Source organism: Larimichthys crocea, chromosome XXIV (genome assembly GCF_000972845.2).
Source record: "Larimichthys crocea isolate SSNF chromosome XXIV, L_crocea_2.0, whole genome shotgun sequence".
Lineage (NCBI taxonomy): Eukaryota > Metazoa > Chordata > Actinopteri > Sciaenidae > Larimichthys > Larimichthys crocea.
Window position 1 is genome coordinate 18,378,525 of NC_040034.1, and position 21,891 is coordinate 18,400,415.

Genomic DNA, 21,891 nt, shown 5'->3' on the forward strand with positions numbered 1-21,891 from the left:
AAGTTCAAGTTTGTGGAACAGACTGGAGAATAGATTGTTTTGTTTTCTCATATACTTGTTACACATTTCTGGACTTTGTTTAGGCACACTGCACATATTATATATTTTACTTCTGAAAATTTTTACAGATACAAAAGTTTCTGATCTACCCTCGCTATGGTTTGATTTAGTTTAGACACAAAACCAATGTTGGCTTTTGGTAGAAAAGAGGACGCACACAGCTTCATCCTGTAACAAAGTGGCATTTGTGTCTCTACACTTGAAAGCTAAATGCCAGCATGTCAACAGGTAATTCTTCCAATTGCTAAACCCATACCTTATTATGGCATGCTTTGACACACTAAATCGTGAGACTCTCCAATGTCCTGAGATTTTGACAAAAGTGAGAATTATGGGATTTACTTGTCATTCAGGGAATATTGATTGGCTGTGGCTGAGTTTAATGACACTGTGTTCAGAGTTCTATTGTTGCTGTTAGCTATCTCCCAATATATATATATATTCTACCTTTCCAGTCCAAGTTGTATCCTGTTCCACTGAGTTATCCTTAGTGTTTTGCCAGCAAATTCCACAATCCAGAGGGATTTCAGACATAGCCCGAGGGCATGCTTGCAGGACACAGGAAGTACACGCCACTTTAGTCTGGCCTGAGCTGCATATCTGTCTCCACACTCGCTAACCTCTGCTACTGTCTCAGGGGATGCACATAACTGGGAATGGTAGATTGAAACTGGATATACACTGGCCAGGCAGTTAAAGGAGTTATTGTTTCCAAAAGTTATGTTTGTAGATTTTGCAGTAGACATTTCTGGCTGCTGGAAAATTGCCCCATGAGTGTTCTTGAAAACCACAACATTTTGTATGCGGAATGCTCGATTTTTGGATTGATTATTCGTGTACACTGCAGTGATATGCTTATGACTACATGCTCCAAAACATCTCTAATGCTCCCTCTGAACTGATGAGAGAAAAACATAACAAACAAAGGGCAGTTTTCTCATGTGTGTTTCTAAAAGCACACGCCGTTCCATGTAACCAATTCATCCAGTAAAGTTGACATGCAGAATGTGAAGTACAATGTGTCTCGACATAAGGAAAAATCAGAGCACTAATTACCCACTGTATAATACTGTATAGTTAACCTGCTTGCTCCCGGGTAATGATGCGAAGAACAGCACTAAACATCAGCCATATGGGGTTGTGGAGTGTGTGTGTGTGTGTGTGTGTGTGTGTGTTAATATCCTTATGTCTTTATTTCTTTACCACATAGAAATGAACTGTGATATTGCACCTTGTAAGATTTTTAATAGAGACCATATCTCTGCATTACAGAAATGGTTCATTAGTTATTGTTTGGGTGTCTCTTATTATCTCTTAGCACTGTTTGCCAGAAAGATACATCTTTGGGAAATATAGATGCATTACTTAGCAACTAGCTCTAGAACTTATCTAAATATGTCTGATGTAAATACTCGAGATAGGCCAACAATGCAATGTTCTACAATGCTCTCTGCATACAGAGGTAGAGAAATCCTAGAAGAAATCCTACAAACAAATATTGAATTTCAGATAAAGAAAGACAACTTATCGAATGTAGAAACATATACTTATGTATATACCCATTTTGTATTTCAGAAATGTACGGCATGTTTTTTGTTCCATAACTAGATATCCAGATTGGTAGTGAGTTGCTGCCCCAGGGGAAGGAGTTTGAATATCTCAGGGTCTTGTTCAAGAGTGACAAGAAAATATAGCTTGAGATGGACTGGCGGATTGGTGCAGCATCAGCAGTAATGTGGACATTGTACCGGACTGTTTTGAGAAAGAGGGAGCTGAGCGAGAAGGCAAAGCTCTTGATTTTCCAGTAATTCTACATTCTCTCCTCATCACCCATGATCATGAGATTTAGGTAGTGACCCAAAGACTGTAAGAGATTGTAAACACGAGCAGCTGAAATAAATCTCCTCTGTAGGGTGGCTGTGCATGGACATCTGAAGGGAGCTCGGAGTAGAGCCGCTGCTCCTTGGCATCAAAAAGAGCCAGCTGAGGTGGTTTGGGCATCTGATTAGTATGCCTCCCGGGCACCTTTCTTTGGAGGTGTTCCGGGCACGTCCAACTGGCAGGAGACCCCAGGGCAGACCCAGAACTCACTGAAGGGATTATTTAACTCATCTGGCCCGGGAACACCTCAGGATCCCCAAGGAGGAGTTTGAATGGGTTGCTGGTGAACGCCCTGCTAAAGCTGCTGCCACCGCGACCCAACCTTGGGTAAGCAGAAGTAAATGAATGGATGGAACTAGATTTATGTACTGCCTCATTTACTTATATATGATGACACATAAGCGTATGTTACCTCGTCAAAATTGTTATTTTTTAATTGCTGGGAGAACAGGGGGAAAAAAAGCTAGCTATATGTTTTACTTGATTTAATGTTGCATAAGCGCTTTAGTTGACTGTGTCATAGAGTGCGATAGCTTGGTCTCGTAGTTGCATATTCCTGTCAATATGTCTCTCTGTAAAATAATTTTAATGGAAAATACAGGTTTACACATTTTGGCATTACTGTAGTTTAGATCAATAAAGTCAGATCAACTAAATTTCATACAGGAGATGAAAATGTCATGGAGAATATAAAAGAAGCTCATTTTCTTCTTTGGGAAATAGGTGACAATAACAGAATATATCTGAGTCATTGCTAGTCTCTGCCCATTTCCTACACTGGTAACAGCAAACAAAACAGATATAACAAGAGGATGACTGTTCACCTGGCATATAGGCCTGAAGAAATATCATTTCAGTTAATACAGTTTCTGGATGCAGCTTATTTCCTGGAGCTTTTACAACTTGAAAGTGTGCCATAAAAAAAATCACAATGCTCGTTGTTGAGAAACAAAATCTCTCTTCTCAATTACAGAGGCAATTTTTATGCATGAGATTTGCGAACAAGTTTAACACATATACCTGCTACAGTTGGATGCGATGATTTAGTCAGATCCAGTCGTGTTGGGGGACTGGAGCCTCAGAGAGAAATGGTTCAAGGTCACACACACTTCCCTTGCTCTATTTACTGAGTGACATTTACACAATGTTTTACAAAGGGGTGAGCTGAGGTGAACTGCTGAGATGCATCATGCCGTGCTTTAGATGTCATACTGAGCTACATTATACTGTGCTCACTGTTTGAAGTACAGCTTAGATGAGAATCAATACATAACATTACTTATTTCCTTTCAAATAAAACCTTGGACAATATCAATTTTTTCATGTTTTAACTTGCAGTTCAGCAAATATGTCTTAGTGTTAGCTGACAAGGCTATATCTGGCCAATATTTATTGAAAATGACTAATCTAATCTGTTACCAATATGGTAAATATTCAATATTCAATACAGTAAAATTATTTTCTTTGCACATTTTATCAGTGGTGGAAGAATTAAGGTCATTCAGTACATATGATTTTTTGTTTGGCGAGTAAGAAACTGCAGAATGTTATATTATCTTATATATAGGGTTATCATTAATGCATTAAGATAGATTAAGAGATTTTAATATTGTATGTGGTCAACATGAAGTGAATTTTTAAAAGATACAGAAAACATATTTTCTCTGTCAGCATCTTACAAAGAGCAGAGCAGTGGGGGACCATGAACATAGTGTCTGCCAGAGTTAGAACAATGTCAGTTATTTAGCATGAGATAAATGCTCTGTCTGTGCTGTTTTGCCATGTTAATCTTTTAGTAGTTTAGTAGTAGTTCCCAAAGTGGGTGTCTTATTGCTAAAGTTGTGGATCGCAAAAAAAAACAAACAAAAATAAACAAAGAAACAAACAAAAAATTGACATTAACTATATTTTCCATATTATATTTACAAACGATAAAAAGTGGGGTAGCATTTTAAAAAATCATCATAAAAAGGAGCTTTAAAAAAAAAAAGCAGGAAACACTGCAGTAGTGAGGTGACATAACATGACAGTGAGGAGAAAGTCAGATGAATATAAATGAGATAATTTGCTTCAAAGGTAGAACTCAGACTGGAGCCACTGTGATTACATGAGCCGCCCCTTAAGCTTCTTAGTGTTATACAACATATTTCTAAAATATTATTACACGCTGGGAAAGTAAACTACAGTGGGTTTATCATAGTTTATTTGCTGCCTGCTATGGCTGGTAAGGTTCTAATATGAAACAAAAAATTAATTAGTGCAGCTTTAAGTTGAAGAGAATGTCATCATGATTTCTAACCTCATAGCCATAATACAAACATTTTGTGTCACAGATGTCAGGCAGGGGGGCTGTGCTCAGCAGCTTCAATCAGTGGGATACCAGTTTTGTTTGAGAGGAACAGTGAGAGGTGTTTGTTTAAAACCATGTTTTTTAATGAAAATACATGAAATTATGGTTGTTTTTTTGTGCCAGAGGCTTGATGTGGACAGAAAATGAACAGTAGGGGCCACTCTGAATGGCAAGAATTCAATTTCAAATTTTATTTCATCCTCCCTCTGGGTAAGCTCAGTAAACAGAAATATTTGAAAGCTTTCCTTTTGTCAAATTGTTATGATCAGCTGTCAAGTGAACGATAAATTAGGCCAGTGTTTATAGTTTGAGCTGGCAGGTGTACAACTGCAATACAGAAAAGATAAAGTTCAAAACTTTGTACACAAACAGACTTAAATCTATTGAAATGTGTGTTTGCTGACAAGACTATTTGACGAGGAGATTTATCTTCTAGATTTATGCCGATAGGAGTTTTGCAAATTGCTAGTTCGTAGTCTGTTCTAGCTAGTATTGACATGCACACTGGATGAAGATATTGACAGCAGACAGAGGTGATTTCAGTGCCAATCTCCCATCACATATAAGGTGAACATATAGGGTCAAAAATATGGCAGTAGTCCTTGAGCTTGGACATACAGTACTTGAAGTAAAAAAGATGAGAAGTTGGCAGTGGTGAAAGAAAAATCAATTGGGGTGGAGAGGTGTTGATGCAACACGAGGCACACAATGATTGGATATTTGAAAACTCCCTGCAGGGAAAGTTTAGCTCAGGCGTAATGGAGGTGCATCTATCAGTCATGAGTATGAATCTTACCCCGATTCTAAAAACTCACACAAGTTTGAGATTTTTACATAAATAAAAAATAAAAAAGAGACAAAAAAGAAAGATTGAAATCTCTGTAGCACAAAAGCAACTCTGAGCAGAATCTGTACAAAAACATCTGCAAACGAAGGAAATAATGATAAAACCGTAGGTAACAAAGAACCAGACAGTTACATAACTAGTAACTGCCAGTCATTTTTCTTGAAATGGTTTTAATATCAAGTGAGTAATGCTCGAGTTATATAATGGTTAACATTTTGAGGTACCTGAGCACTTACATTTGATGTCTTTTATACTTTTTACAGTTATTTTACATCTATAGATGTCTATAGATCAAATACCAAACAGCAGATCACATTGTAATTATGTACAATGAGCCTAAAGTATAACACCGATATTGTGTCACATGTAACTATGATAAAAGAGATGCACACAGACAAGTTTATCATTGTTTATCTAAAAAAACAGGCTTTAAACTTTAACAGTGGCATGTGTAATCAGTTAGGTCAGCAGTGTAGGTGGATGCATGAGTAATGAAGTGTATGAGTACTGTGAGTGCTGAGGCGAATTCTGTGGTCAGTTCAGTCAGTGGATTGAAAGTGCACAAGTCAAAGTGTCTTATACTGAAAGGTTTATTGAAGATTTGCCATGACATGATGTCGTCTCAATCCCTAAGAAGCTGTCCTCTCTTCCCCGTCTGTGCCACAAATACTCTATGAGTATAAATGGTCATTAGTCTGCAAACAAGGAAATGTGTTTAACCTTAGTGGCCCGACATTGTTATCAGTCTGTAGAGGTTTCTTCATTATTTACTTATATGTTGTGTCTAGGGAGTGAGACCACCCTATACTCTGACCTCAGTCAGTATCATATTAGTGATCAGGATGATAGAGAACATAGAGAAGTCAGCTTCAGCATAACATTTTATGAACACTATCCCTACAGCTTCTGTAGGGATAGTGTTCATAAAATGTTTATGTTCACATATGTTTGACCCTGTGTAATCTCCATATGTGGCATGGAACAAACATGCGATATTAGCACATCATCATCACTGTAATAACTTAACATTGCTAATGTTAGCAAACAGTCACCTGTTGATACATCCAAAAGACATGGAGCAATATTATACAACATGTAGGTCCGACTGAACAATCTGATTGGTCAACAAGACATTTAGAATGTGCTCAAATAAGCATGACAGCACACCTGACTAATCACTAAAAATATTACTCCACACTGTCATCTCCACATTGTCGTGTCCTGAAAATATATAACATGTAAACAAATATGGAAAAGTCCACTGGAAGTCAACTTTAATAAAGTAATACACCTGAATTTACAATTTCAGCTTTCTTTAATGAATATTCTGTGTGTTACGGAGCTGTTAGACCGCCTCGTTAATACAGGTGTGTACCTCGTTTGTGTCAGAGATCAAACAGTTCAGTGAGCGCAGAGAAAATATTTTTAAAGACTACAGGTGGACTAATATGGACTGAGGAGGAATATGTGATTAGATAAAAACACGTTGTTCATTTTGATTACATCGATCTTTGCTCAATACATTTTGACTTTTGGACTTTACAACACTGTGGAGTTACTGGATATGTTTGGATCATCCTTCATCATCTGTGCCGGTGATATGGCGCCAACTTCAAAATAAATGTGAAGTTAGGAGGCCAATCTGTCCATGGAAAAATCTCCTTTTCAGCAGATATCTTAGTCACTACAAGACTGAACTAGCAAAGCAGTTTAGTGTTTATATGTGCACTAGTTGTTCAGTTTGGGAAACTCCACGATCTCCATACGTTTTAATGGGACTAGAAATCGTTTCTGTTGCTAGGTCGTTACTGAGGTGCGGGCTATTTGCTGGGGTAGTGAACTGGGTTCCATTACATACAGGAGTCTACTGCTGTGACTGATTGTTTTCCAGGTATTAGTCCGATCCCTTAATTACCATTCAGTTGGAGTCATGTATCTGAACACCTGATCAATCTAAGTCCAATATCGACTCGCCTTAAGCTCTGTTTTTGTCTTCACTAATTCCTGAACTTTGTCTATTTGCTGTTTGGTGCTTAGTTTATCAGAGCTTTTTTTCACTGAAAACTGCTGTACAGAAAATTTGAAGGCAGTAAGCCAGAACAATGGGCTAAAAGATAGTCTTTTGATCCATTGTTTATGTAAAACAAAATGATGCAGCTTTAACTAAAGTTTTGAACACTTTACTTGCAGCTGTATTTGTGTGGTATTACTACTTTACTAAAGTGGATGACTTAGTCTTCCACACCAGTGATTCTTACATTACATTCCTATAATGAAAATACTGCCATATTATTTATTCATAATTGCAGACATGAATGCATCAGGATTGGAATTACATTATTGTTTAAAAATGTGTGACACCCTTATGAAGAAATACCATAAATGACAGTTAATGTAATAATGTGGTGATGTGATTGCATTTTCTAGTCATCCAGAGGAGCATTTTATTGCATTCTGACAGATTATTACACTATCCAGCAGGTATCACTTAATTGCTTGTTACAGGGAGAGAGAACGAGTGACAGCGGATGAGATACTTATTAAGACTGAGTGAGTGGATTTCACTTCTGAGACAAGACAAAATCAACTTTGGCAGGTTCAAATTTCATTCTCCAATCTTGCTGGATAACTTTTCTCCAGCCAGACAACTTTGTCTCAGAAATAAACAAACCCCGCACCCAGCCAGTCTTTCCCGCAGACATTATTAATAATGAGGTTATTAATATAGGATTCTGGGAATAAAGAATCCCCATGAAAATGGTGATGAGGCTGCAGAAGCAGATGATAGATAAGGTTTGCTTTCAGAGAGCTTTCTGTAATGGACACCCACTTTTATTGGGAATATGAGAGTCTCCAAATGCAAACTTTTTGTCATGACCTCCAATATAGTCTTCTTTCCCTTTTATAAAACTACAAAAAACACTGCTGCAGGCCGTGCTCAGGCATAAAAGATGATGGATAGAAGCACTGTGGGGCTGCTAGTTTGCAAATGCAGCATAAAGTAACTGCAGAAAATGTACTTTACAAAACCTAAAAGGGGTCATTGCCCTGTAAAAACAAAACTTTGTTGTATTTTCTGGAATAAAACACTGACAGTGAAGGTCAGGAATAAGAGTAGAGTAAGATAATTGGTATGGATGTCACCAGTAGGCAGCACTGTCAAATGATACAATGCTAGTCAACAAATCTACTGTTCTTTTTCTGTACGCATCAAACAAAAACAAGAAGGATTTATTTTAATTTGTCAAGTAGACAGGATATCAAACTGGTAATTCTGCTCAAGTGATTGCACTGAATCTGAATGTGTTGGCACACATACAAGAGTCCTGTCAAATCAGTTGCCTCGTGCCAAATAAAAAGACTCAGGGCATGTTTTCTTTTCGACAGTTCTCTTTAACTTCACTGAAAACATGGGAATCCTTGCCATTTTCAGTGGAGTGTAACACAACAACTGTTACATGAATTGGCATAAAATAGAACAGATATTTATAATGGCCAGGGGATTCGAACCATGAGGATGAGAGTTTTGTTTTTAGTGAAGTATCTTAACAAATGTGATGTTTGGATGCTGATGGACGTAGTGGACGTGATCAAAGTAGTACTGTGCTTAAGTAATCCCCGTAGAGTGGCTGGAATGTAGACCAGTCATATCAAACATACATTGCTGGCCAGAACCGGCCTACCAAAGGGTTTAATTTTTCCAATTGGATTGCAAAGTGTGGAAGCTTTACAGCTATTCCTGATTTGTCCACTGCACAGAGAAAGAAGTAAACCACTCCATTATACTGTAGTTCAAACATACATGTGACTAATTGAGACATCGTAGGCTGTTTATCAAATGTTTTGTCTTTGAACATTGTATTTCTTTGCACTAAACAAAGGGGAGGTGTTGTTATTATAGCCAATTATTATAGCTAATTATTATTTAATCATTTAACTGGTACAGCCCGTTTTACTGTTTTTTTTTTTTCTTTTCGCAATGATGTGCTTGTCTGGGAATCAATGAAGTGCAAAAAAAAAAAAAAAGAAGTGTTCTCTGCTGCTGACATTGATCGTTGCTTGAAGAGGATAGACACTTTTGGAACTGTAGGTGTGCATTCATTGCACAACAGGAATCCTCTGTGTGATGAGATACTGGTGAAATAGTCTGATGTTGTCAGCTGAACAACAAGATCAGCGACTCAGTGAGTTCTGAAAAGTTAGTGGGCGGATTTTGGTACTACTTTTAAACTCCTTTGACTCAACTGTTTCTGTCAACCGATAAGAAATCCTAACCTTGCGCCTTACTTGGGCCAGGTTGGTTCATAGGAAGTAATCAGTATCTGCTAGGAGTATGTTCACTAAGGACTTTTAGGCCCTTTTTATATGCCAGTCACCTCACTGACTAAAGGACTACATTAATGTATGCACTAGAGAGGCACTGCTGAAAGTTGTTCTTATGTAATATGTAAGGCGTTCCTGTTGTTCCGTTTCAGAGGTGCAAAAATCTGGGAGGAGAGAATGGAAATTTACCGCACATGATCACAGACTGATCACTGCGGCAGGCAAAAGTGGATCTGAAATGTAAAGGTGTAAAATCTGCTGCATTGTTTCACCAGACACACACACAGAGGGAGGGAGACACATGTCAGATGGAAACAGTGAGTGAGACAGACAGAGGAAGAGAGAGAGAGTGACTGAGATGCATCATGAAGTTAGGCTACTTCAGTGGAGCTCCCCACATGGCACCACAACAAGACAAGCCAGCAGAAATGCAGCAACCTGTTCTTTTTTCCACACAACTTTACCTTTATGTTATTGATATAACTGAAGAAGTCATTCATTCTTATTAAGCAGGGTGTAGTACTGATATTTCCTTACCATCCATTTACAAAAACAGTCTCATTTAATTGCTGATCTTGTTGTTCAGCTGACAACATCAGACTGTTTCACTAGTATCTCCTCATACAGAGGTGAGACTTCATGTTGTATATCCCAAATTCAGCAGCAGAGAACTCTTTTTCTGTGCTCCATTGATTCCCAGACACGTACAAGAGTGTGAAAAAAAGGTCTTATTTTGCAGCACATGCAAGTCAATTTACGTAAGTCAATTTAGTAACCTCACATTTTTTCAGGTGAAAGGTGTCTTTTTATAAGTTTTACTCATTTCAAGTGTTTTCACATCAAGCAAGGTGAGACATTTTCACCTGCTGTGATGATGATTAAGTCACAACTATAAGAGTTACACTGCGCTGAAGGCGTTATACCTTATCATAAATGTAATATTTCTGTCTGATGACTTTTTTCAACACATGTTAATCAAAAAGACAAATATATATATATTTACCTTGATTCGATTTTTTTCTGTGCCAAACCCAAACCTGCTAATGACATAATTCCTATAGTTCCATATCCGGCAGTAGGACTCCTCCGAAGAGTTCAGCAGGTGCATATCTCTGTCTTATCATGCAACGCTGGGCCCTTGTGGAGATTATATTTACTCTATGCTGCCGTAAGCACTTTTCTTGACAGATTATATGAATTAAGGCCTTATTATGGGCTCTGGCCAGGAGCTGCCTGTACTAGTGATTTGTAATAAGGGCAGCGGTGAGGTGAGTCAGCAGCGACTGGCCTGATTACAGCATCTGGACCTCAAGAGGAAAACCCTTGGCTCATCCACGGTAAACAAATACAGCAGGGTAGGAAGGACACTCCATTAGCTGCTTTGTACTTTGTAAGTGGGAAGAATGTGGCAAGACTTTAACCTCAGAAGGATGATGGCCAAAATGTAATTAATGATGTTATCTAAGGCACGTGGAAAGATTTGTGTGTCTGTGAGATGTTGCAAGAAGATTAAAAAAAACACAGAAGAGCCAGTTTGGTTCATAGGAATTAATCAATATTTTATATTCTTTTGTAGCAAAATGTTTTCACACAGAAACAGTTTTTTTTTTTTCTTGTTTTTGACCTAGAACTCCAGGTGAGAATCATGACTATGTTAAGTCAAGTACACACTTAATTTGTATTCTTAGTTAGCAGAGTGGAAGAGGATGTTACATGATGTCACAAATAGAGAAAGCAGGTAACAGGTAAGTTCACCTAAATTAAAAAAAGAAAAACATTTTCTTATTTCTTTCCATGCCAAAATATTTTGTTTGATTTATGCATGTTTTGGGATATCCATCTTTGAGATGTCTGGCTCCACACCAATGCAGCTCAAACTTGTGCCACTCAAAGTACTCAAAATTTACATCTCAAAGGTTTCAGTGAAACAGTTTTCCGTGAGAAACAACTGTAGCGAGGCTTCATTTTATGGGTACAGAATTTCTTAGGAGGTTTTCTGGAGAATATGTAATATGGCAATAAGTTCAGGAAGAAGAGTTATTAGAGTTCAGTTAGTTGTGTTATGTTCATGAGAAGTTGTTGATTTCAAGCAGAACGTCCTTGAAAGAACGGCCCCATATTCAGATATTATTACAAAACTTTACTCTCCATCTTGAATTTTATGTCTTGTATGTCTTCACTGATCAGTAGCACCAAATTACAGAGATCTTTCCAAGAATTGTCCTACTTCCAATTAGATATCAGTTCATAGCAAATTATGCTGATTTTGTGGATGCCTCCACTGTCCACACATTCACAGAATTGGTGATGTGGATAAAATCCTCTATCACAGTACTGTACATGTAACTATACATTCATGGGAATTGTGATTATTCTTGTCATCATTAGTATTATTACTGGGGTTTCAGGAAATCCATCAGAGAAAGTATTAATGGATAAAATAATCTTTGTCTGACAAGTTGAACAAATAAAATACCTGACAAATTAAAAGAATAGGGTTGGTGATATTCTATATTCTTATTAACCAATCAAAACAAAAGCCTACAGTATATAGACCTTCGACAGCAAATGACATTTGTTGAGTCTATTTTCAGCAGTGGATTAATGCACCAGGACTGCAATCTACTGTATATGGGATCTAGTCTAAATACACTAGCGTATTCATGGCAAAGAAGGAACTTGTCACTTATTTGTTTCTGGACAACAATAGAAGAAGATAAAAGATATATCAGATCTTTTCATGAGATCCATTGACCATGAGAAAAATATAGAATATCACCAGACACACTTTGATGATTTGCAAAACACAAAGAATAAATATACCCAGAGAGATTAAAAAGATATCTTCTCTGAAAGTAGAAAGTAGAAATCTAAAGAAGGATATCTCAAAAACTGGGCAAATGAAACCAATTATCTACATGGCTAGATGCCACAAGAGGTAAGTCAGAAATTATGTATTTTTATAATTTGGGTGAACTGACCCTTTGCCAGTCTTCTTGCAGTATCATGTAAAATCCAATTTCAGTGAGCCAACTAACAATGACCAGGTCAGAACACCACAGTAAAGCACCTTCTCACTGTTTGCTTCACATGAAAATAAAAGTACTACTGCACAATTTTTCCCCCTTTACATTCTCACCCAGATATTGTACAAAAAAATGCCAATATACAGAACAGTACACCTAGAGAAGGAAACAATAATAATAAAAAAAAAGATGACCACCCTACATCTTGAAATGCAGCAGAGATAAACAAGATATTGAAAAAGGCATCAGAATGTGTCGGGATGTATTGGTTTAGGCAGTAATCTGAATAGCCACTAATTCACAGTATTTTACTGCAATGTACAGCTCTGTATGAATGTGAATGGAAAATGAATGCATTATTTGACAAATCAATTCAAAAAAACCAACAGTGGTTCTGTATCATGCGATTTCAAGAGAGTTTTCAGCTGTTTGGCCCTTAAAAGGTTATCTTTTTGCCCGTTCTCCGTCCATAACAACTTCTACTAAGCAGCATAATGACCTTTATCAAGCTAATAAATTCAATTTAGACTCATTCTGCCATTTAACCAAGCAAAATGAGTAATTGTAATTGTCTGACTCTCTGTTTTGTGTTACCTAAAGAGAATTACAGCTGAATAATACATCCTGCTGTGGGTTTAAGCAAATGATTAAGTAGGTTTGATGGATTTCAAAGACTATTCTGGTCTGGCGACTGTAATATTTTCATCTGCATCTGAAACCAAGCCCTGAGGCAAACTCTCTGTTTACATCAATGGCCTTTTAGCCTACAGGGATCGTTGTCACCAACGTTCACCAGTGGCTAGAGGATCAGAACATAGACATTTTGTCACAAAAGGAATTTAACCTAAGCTGAATATGACTGGCTGGATACTAAATAATTCTTGTGTTTTGAGCTGCTGTCTTGTGCATTTAGGTTTTGTTGTATTTCCTTTTGCTTTCATATATAAATAACCTCATGTGATATATAATCTGAGGTAGAAATACAAGACTGGCTTGTTGTGTTGCCGATATCTAGAGCATGGGGTCGTGCTGTTATTTCAGAAGAAATCATATTTTCAATTTGTAAAATAAAAAAATAGAAAATCAAGTTTGACTGAAAACACTGTTGAATTATGTTAAATTGTGATATGTGAAGCTTCTGTGTGTCTTTTTTCTTTCTTTGATTACTGACATTGATAACCTCACTGAAGAGCTGTGCCTCTGCCTGCTGATGGATCACCTGAAATAATAAATAGTAAAAATGATAGAAAAACCCAGATGAAAATAAAAATGACTGTTTAAATTTTCTATTCACTCCTCTGGTCCTTCTCTCTACTGTTGCAGTAGTCCCATTGAAAGCTCAGGATCCAAGACATTGTGATGCACATACAGTTCACCACATTCGAGGCAAATCCTCTTGGCATTCAGTTCTTTTGATAAAGATGCAGTAAATCCACTTTGAATTCCTCATCTTTCTTGTCCCCTTTTCTGGCTGAAAGACTCTCACGTGCCCTGTGGATAGGGATTTATTCCATCTGCCAGGACTCCATGTTGTTTTGAATTGGAAACAAATACAGTTAAACACTGTCAACAATTTGGGTTCATGGCCAGGAATCTATCGATTTGAGTGTCTTTTCTCACATAGTTACTTATACAGTATTCACATGGATGAACTTCATGCAGTACCCGAAGGCAGATCCCCACTGGACCATCCCTGCTTCTACACTCATGTTCTTTTAGTTCCTGATATAGGTTTGTGGTTTAGCCATGGACCTCACAGTTATGAGCAACTGCACTCAAACAGTGCTTTCCATCACCCACTCAGAGCTCTCAGATGTGGGCTTCTCATCCTCACTATCATCATACTGCAACAACATGCCATTAACAGACAGACTGCGCTTAGTCCAGATGTTACTAATCCTGCGAGGATAGCTGCTGCGACACTGTGTGGTTCCAACGTGACCCATGTCAAATGAGTGGCTCCTCTTGGGCTTACCCTCCTGGGGCAGCCCTAGGAGACGTCCCAGCATGGTGGTGGACTCGGCCCTCCCAAGAAGGGGTTCTTTATCAGACGGGGGTACTATAGCCACCGTCATCATAGTATTGGAACTGGTGGATGGGCCAGAAGCCCCTTGGTGGTCCCTCGCTACCCCTCGCAGCTCCACTGAGGTGAAGGCCCCTAAAAGGTGGTCCAGATTTGGCCGTGCTTTGGCACCATGCCCGTGTCTCCTGAACTTGCTGCTGGGCAGAGTGCTGCATTCGCTGCCCTGCATGCTGTAGCGGTCACCAGCCCCCCTTCCTGTTTGGCTGCCTAACGAGTTAGAAGAGGATGTAGATGAAGAGAGACTGCTCTGGAGAGATCCACACTTGAACTCTACCATTTCCTCACGCATGACCACCACAGTGGATTTGACTTGTGGTGGGGCACCGTTGAACCTGTTCAATCCTCCATTGGTCTGCGAGTACGTGTTGCTCACATTGGGTAATTTATTAGTCTGGATGCCACTGGTCACCTTATACCGCACCATGAGGATGATGATGAACACCAGAAGCGTGGCCACAATGATGCCACCAATGACCAGGATCATGGTGCCACCCAGGAAGCCACTGTGAAGAGACTGACACTGTGGGTAGTCCTCCCTGGTGATGAACTGGACACAACCCACTATATTGGTGGCAGTGAGGGTGGTGGCAGTGTCTTCCCAGATGGCCAAGACGCACAGGTCATACTGCATCCCTGGGACAAGATTTGTGACTACAAAGGCTCTGTTAGTCATGGGAATCATCCTGAAAAGAGGCAGAGAGACAGAACGGTACAGCATTAAAATTCAAACCTCTTACTATGGGAGTTCAAGACAAGTTTAGGGAACTTAGTCTTAAAAGCAACACTGGCTTAGCAGACTTAGCCAGTGTTGCTTTAAACATGCTGGGGTAGATCAAAGAAATACCCAAAATGAAGTAAGCTAAGTGGCTATTTATATGCAGAGTAATTCAGGAAGATGACTCCATTGGTCCCAGTATATCCAATTTGATATGCATGAAGCAATAGTAATGAGATGAGTGTTCAATTGCCACTTTTTGAATATTGTTTTGATTAAATGTCATTTCTTGTTCATTCCATTTAACACATTAAGTTGTTTCAAGTTATTTTGTTATTATTCCAGATGTTTAAATTTGACTGCATAATTTTGACTGGAAATAATTCGGTAGTAGGTTAATTCTCTATCTGTATCAATGCAATGCAGTAGGAACCATTGCATTTTGTAGACAGGAAAGTGTTTTTTCTCCATCAGAGTCAACTGTCTACTCATCTGGCTACTACAAACAATTGCTGCAATTATAATTACACAGGTGTATTTCTAAGCTTTGAAAGAATTTAGTCATTGCTGCGGCTGTTGTAGCTTTTGTACAGTAAGCTGTCTGACAAGTGTAATTAACTCTACTGACTGCATCTCATTAAAACAGCATGGGATATCACAGATGTCAAACCTATGTAAATCATTTGCTGACAAACTGTATACACAAACCATAAGATTTTTCATGGACAGGTTGCAATAGTCTGTGTCCTGCCACTGACCTATGACTTTTTAATTAATTGGTAAGCATGATGTTTCCCTAAACTTGAGCTGGATTTATACTTCTGAGTTAAATTCCTATTGTATAACCTTTAAAACATTAAAGCCTTTGTCTCACTGACATTTCAGGCTGACTGTGGAGGGTTTGTCTGATCTTATCATTTGTGGTTGCAGTGTGATGTCACGCTTAAAACTTGGATCCAGCTCAACATCTCCACTGCAGGTTGTGGCGTAGTTGACCAAAGCTACTTCAAACAGGATCCAAACATCAACAACGTAAGATCATTCAGGACACATTTAGAACATAGCAGACCATATTATGAATGGGTACTTGAAATCATTTGATATGGGTACATCTGACAAAATAGGTTAATGACTAATTAAGCTATAAAACATGGAGTAAGAATCATAGCTGTTACATACTGTATACCATATGGGTACTAATGACCCTTATCTATAAATAGATTCCTCCGTCATCCACCCATTGTTGGCTTGATGTTCTCAAAGAGTTTATGCATCCATAGCTTTGATCCCTCTGAAGCGGCTCCACCACAGAGCCCAGACACCAGTAGGGCTATAGTCCATTATTCATCCTTAATTGCCTTTTTCCATAACTAGGAAGAAGCTGCGTTAGCTCACATGCTTGAGAGAAGCCATGCAATTTTTTCTCCTCCCCCACATGGCTCTGATTGATTTTTAATCATGCCATTGCTTGAGTGCGGGCAGCGCCCTGGGAAACTGTGTCAGCCAACAAGAGGAGCGCAGTAGGTGTGCATGTGCAAGCAATGAAGTCATATCAATATTAATTTGAAAACAGTAGTTGGCCTCTCTGTGCTCGTTATCTTTTACTTCCAGCTCCTAATTTGTCTTCTGACATGCGAAAGGACTGCACAGCTGTTATAAAAGAGCACATAAATCTATTTCTTTAGGGAATTTTTCTGCTTTTTTATGAACTATGTACAGTGTCCATTGATTATGAAGTACAAAACAATTTAAAGCAACAAATCACATAACCAGGGCAATTTGAAAGTTAGGACTCATGGGCAGGAAAGTAAGCTAAACTTTGTAATCATTAATCGCTATACTAAGGAAATTAATGGCTATCAGAGAGACGTTCTACCCACTTCTTGTGTGCATGTTTCAAACTAGCTGTCAGGACAATTATATCTATATGTTGTAGGGGCTGTTATTTATAATTATTTACTGATAACAATATCAAGAATGCTATTTAAAAAAAAACACAGAAATAGTTTAGCTGTTGCAAATCAATGAATGAGGGGGAAAAATTCTGTTTATAAAGCACAGATCAGTGTTATGTTTGCAATGTTGAAGACATGATGGAAAATAAATGCCTTTACAAGAAATGTAGGTGAGTCATCCAATGTTTCCATTATCGGAAATCATATTGTTCTCTTTTTTCGGGCGTTAGCAAGTGGCACAGTGTGTGCAAGCAAGACATTTAAATAAACACTGTATTATTGAATTTCCAGGAATGGTGAGTTGCAATCATGGTGTTTGAACAAAGTCATATCTTTTTTCTTTTTACTGGAAGACACAGTACAGGTAAATTGTGCAGGAGTATGGCACAGAATAGATTACTGGATGAGTTGTTGTTAAAGGGATTCACAATCAATTGTCAGTATTAGAGGAAGCATGAAACTGACAACACTGCTGTAACTGCAATCAGTTACCACTGACAGGCCACTTTGTCAATTCTCACACTATTCTGATGCTGTAACTACTATCTTTAGCATAGTGAGGCAATTCTCTAATTGTGTTGTTGTGTTTAAGTATATTGAGCCACTGGAGCCCAATGGGATACTGAACTCGAAAAAGAGTGTGATGGGATATCTATGGTAAATACCGAAAATGTCTAATAGCCGTCAGATGAAATGTTCCCATAGATTCACATATAGGCCTCATAAAATTGATCGATATGTTTGTTCTTACAGTATAGCTATATGATCTTTGTTAATGTCTTCCCCAAATTGATTTAATGTTAAACTCCAAGGCTCTGTTCTATATCGCCTCCTCAATTATCTTGGTTGAATGTCACTACTTTCACTGTCTCATTTGACATAGGAAATTGATTTCACAGAGCCCAAAGATTTCCAGCTGCAGTATCCAAGCTTACACTTTATGGGCTTGAGCAGCTTAAGAAGGATACATTAAAAGGGGGGGGGGGGGGGGTCTATAATCCTTTTTCGTTTCTTGGATTTCTAATTAATGGTTCAGGGCAAGGATTTCACTTTGGGTTTTTACTTTTCTTTAAAATGGCACTCGCTGTTCATTCTTTTGGTAAAAGCAAATTAAGAAAAAAAGAAAAGTTTCAAGATGGATTAAGAAAATTTTAAGTTGATCTCTGGGTAACACTTCAAGAAATTGATTTTCTCAAGTACCCCAGCAAACAATTAGCGATTGCCTCAAGAAGCTCAGCAGCTAGTATTCTGAAGGTAAAGATTATACCTACTACTTCAGCTCCTACTTGGATGTGATCAGGCTACATTCATTATTCTTACCTGTAAATGAGCACCTCATCCTCAGAGCAATTGTACTGAAGCTGATACATTTTGACCTTTGGGGTTGACTTGCTAACAGTCCACTTGACAAGAGCAGAGACAGCAGTCACTTCTGTTGCAGACACCACCTTCTCTGGCAGAGGTTTAGGCTCCCCTTTACTGATCTTGGTAGAGCTAGTTATGTCCGATAGCCCTGACTTGGCCTGTGTGGTACGATTTGTACCATTACTCAGATGGGGGAGTTGAATAATTGACAGCTCAATTGAGGCTGTAGATTCCCCAGCAGCATTAGCAGCTATGCAAGTAAAAGTTCCATAATCCTTAGATGTGGTGATCATAATGTCCAGGGTACCATTTTCATATACTGTTGCTCGGGAGGAGTTGCTGATCAAACGGTCATCAGGAGCAACCCAATGCACAGATGGCATTGGATCACCTACTGCCTTGCAGCGCAGGCTAGCTGTTTGGCCTTCCAGCACTAGTAACTTGTGTGTATGTTGCGTAATTAGAGGGGGCTCACAAACAAACTCCTCCTCACGAACAGACCAAAAGTAGCGCCCCTTTAGACTAGTAGGAGAAGCACAGGTTTCCATATCATCCTCACGCTCCAGCCTTCGAAGCCAAAGCACTTCACAGTTGCAGTGCAATGGGTTTCCACCAAAGCTTAGAGAGAGCGGAGGAGCATAAGGAGTGCTCATAACTACACTGCTCTGGGAACGTGCAAAGATGGGGTCTGGAGGGAGCTTCTGGAGACGATTAGAGGTGAGGTCCAAGCGGGCCAGTTTATCCAGATCTATAAAAGTCCCCTCAGCAATGAAGGCGATGAGATTATGATCGAGACTCATCTGATGAAGGTTGACCATTTTGCGGATGGCTTCCCAAGGCACACTGCGTAAGTTGTTATATGACAAATCCAGATCCTCCAGTGTCAGTAACAAGTCATCAAAGGTTGCTTTGGAGATTCGACTCAGCTGGTTGTTGTTGAGGATCAGATGTTGCAGGTTGATCAAACCTCGGAGGTCATCTGGTCCCAGCTCAGTCAACCTGTTACTGTCGAGGTGCAGGGATCGCAGGGTCTCCAGGTCGAGGAAAGAGAAGGGCTGGATGGCGCTGATGGTGTTGCGGGACAAGGTGAGATCTACCAGACCTGACATATTGGCAAAGTCCTGAGTGGTGATCTTGAGGATGAAGTTGCCACCCAGCCGGAGTTCCACAGTTCGTCGGTCGATGTCCGGTGGTACGAAGAGCAGGCCTTTGGAGGGGCACAGAGTCCCCAGAGACTCTGAGAGGTTCTGGCAGACACAGTATTTGGGACATGCATGGACCATCATAACTGCGGTTCCCAGGAGCAGGAGACTGATGACCACTTTGTCCATGTTAGTTCATACAAAGGGGACCTGCAAAAACAAAAGAAAGAAGGATCAGTCTAAGTTTAAGATTATAACCAGCTGACAAAGTATTACCAATTACCACACAACATATTTTTAGTTGCCTATGTCCAGCAACATTTGGTTGCACTAAGCTGCATGTCGATGTCTAATCATTGCAATATTAGAATTTCAAACTAAAATAGTAATATTCACATCCAGAGAAATTTTCACTTACTCATCCACAAAACATAAAAAAAAAAAAAAAAGTGTAGTTTCACCATGGTCTTTGGACCATGTAAGCAAAAATTGCTTTACTTGATGAGCTGGTCTGATTGCCATCATGAGGATTTTTTTTACATTAATATTCTCCATTATGACGTTCATCTGCATGTCTTTTGCAATGCAAAAATGGTGTGAGAAATCACATGAGAATTCTCTGAATGAACCCCGGGTTTAAACAGCTCCAAAAAGCTATTTTTAATCATGTTCATGCTTATATAGTAGGCTGTCATACAGATATGTTATGCATGCAGTGGAAACTAGTTCAAGTGTATTGCACACACACACACACACACACACATATATATATATATATACATGCAGTGAACAATAGATGTGTTCTTCATCTAAATGCTACATCATCTTGCCAATGTAAATGTGAAAAATCTGTAGGATTAAAGTGTCTTCTTTGTCTGCATCTATTCTCTTTTACTATCATGTCTGCTCTGTTTTCGTAAAAGATAATGCATTTTGGAGAAAAAAGTATTCCGAAAGCCGCAGGTGTGAGACTCGTCAGAGTTGACTGATGAAATCAGCACGCATCTGTGAATTCCTTAACAGCCCTCACACCTGGCTGACTCTGTCGAATGGATGGCCACACTTGGCTTCATCCAACAAGCTTTTAATTCCCCCAGACATTTGTATCATTAATTCCTAATGCACCCAAACCTAAAAATCAATTTCAATCATATTTTTTTTTACACACAAAATTCTGCGTTCTAGTCTATATGGTTTCTAGTAGAGACATGGGAAGGAACAGTTGTGATGTTTTTTATGTTAAACACATGTTTGTGCTATCATTCATTATCATTCATAAATGTGGGAGATGCTGGTCACAGCATGAGGTTTGCTCATCTTCGCCTACCCTGTAACACTGCTTCATGTGTGGACTACGCTTTTCAATAACTCATAATTACAAGAGGCAATATGCATAAATAACCTCTTTCCTTCTCGATACCAGTTTGTAATTATATCATGAAGTGCCACTGCATCTGGACTGTGTGCTATACAGAGATAATTAGAATGAAATGGCAGGCAGAACAGGGAAAAGTCATTCCCAGAAACTAATAATCATTGAAAATGAAGAATTTAATGAATAACAGTGGAGAAATTGACATTTTCACAAACAGTGTTCATAAAATGAGGTACATTTATGATGGGACCAAATGCAGACATTTCACTGTACCACTATTTAGTCTTTTAGTATTGTAGAAATGATATACAGAGTTATCATAAATAAAAAAAGGGCTTAACCAAATAAACTGGTCATACAATGCTTACTTGCATAGCGTAGATGTACTCGAAGGGTTATTTAGATGAACTCCCAACTTTAATGCAACACTCTGTAGTATGTAGTATGTATGCTTAAAATGTCACAGCAGTGGTTAAGTGGAACGATAAAGCCAGCAGAGTCAGCAGCTGACTCAGTTACACTGCAGTATCTATGAAAGGGTGGCTAACATGCTGCTAATGTTAGTCACAATAACTGCCGATTATGGTAGATGGAGACTGACTAGCTGTTGATGTTGATTTCCCCTCTTTTCCTACAGGCTCACATAGCACTGGATAGCAGTCTTTAGCCATTTAAGATCAGAATTAAAAATGTATTTAAAAAAAAATGCGCCCATACAGATATTTCACCAATTAAATATTGTTGATACTGTAAAGCACCAAAAAGAAAA

General features: G+C 38.7%; 1 protein-coding gene across 5 annotated transcripts in view; it reads right to left on the minus strand.

Moving 5' to 3' along the window:
• Positions 1-11,004: 11,004 nt before the first annotated feature.
• Positions 11,005-21,891, minus strand: part of LOC104930751 (leucine-rich repeat and fibronectin type-III domain-containing protein 2) — a 120,172-nt gene continuing 109,285 nt past the window's right edge. For all 5 annotated transcript variants that reach the window (XM_019267560.2, XM_019267559.2, XM_027275154.1 and 2 more), the window contains 2 exons: positions 18,561-19,957; positions 11,005-15,253 (listed from right to left, as the gene is read on the minus strand). In XM_019267560.2, coding sequence (XP_019123105.1) covers positions 14,263-15,253; positions 18,561-19,936 — 2,367 coding nt within the window. In that variant the 5' untranslated portion in view covers positions 19,937-19,957 and the 3' untranslated portion in view covers positions 11,005-14,262. The remainder of the gene's footprint in view (positions 15,254-18,560; positions 19,958-21,891) is intronic.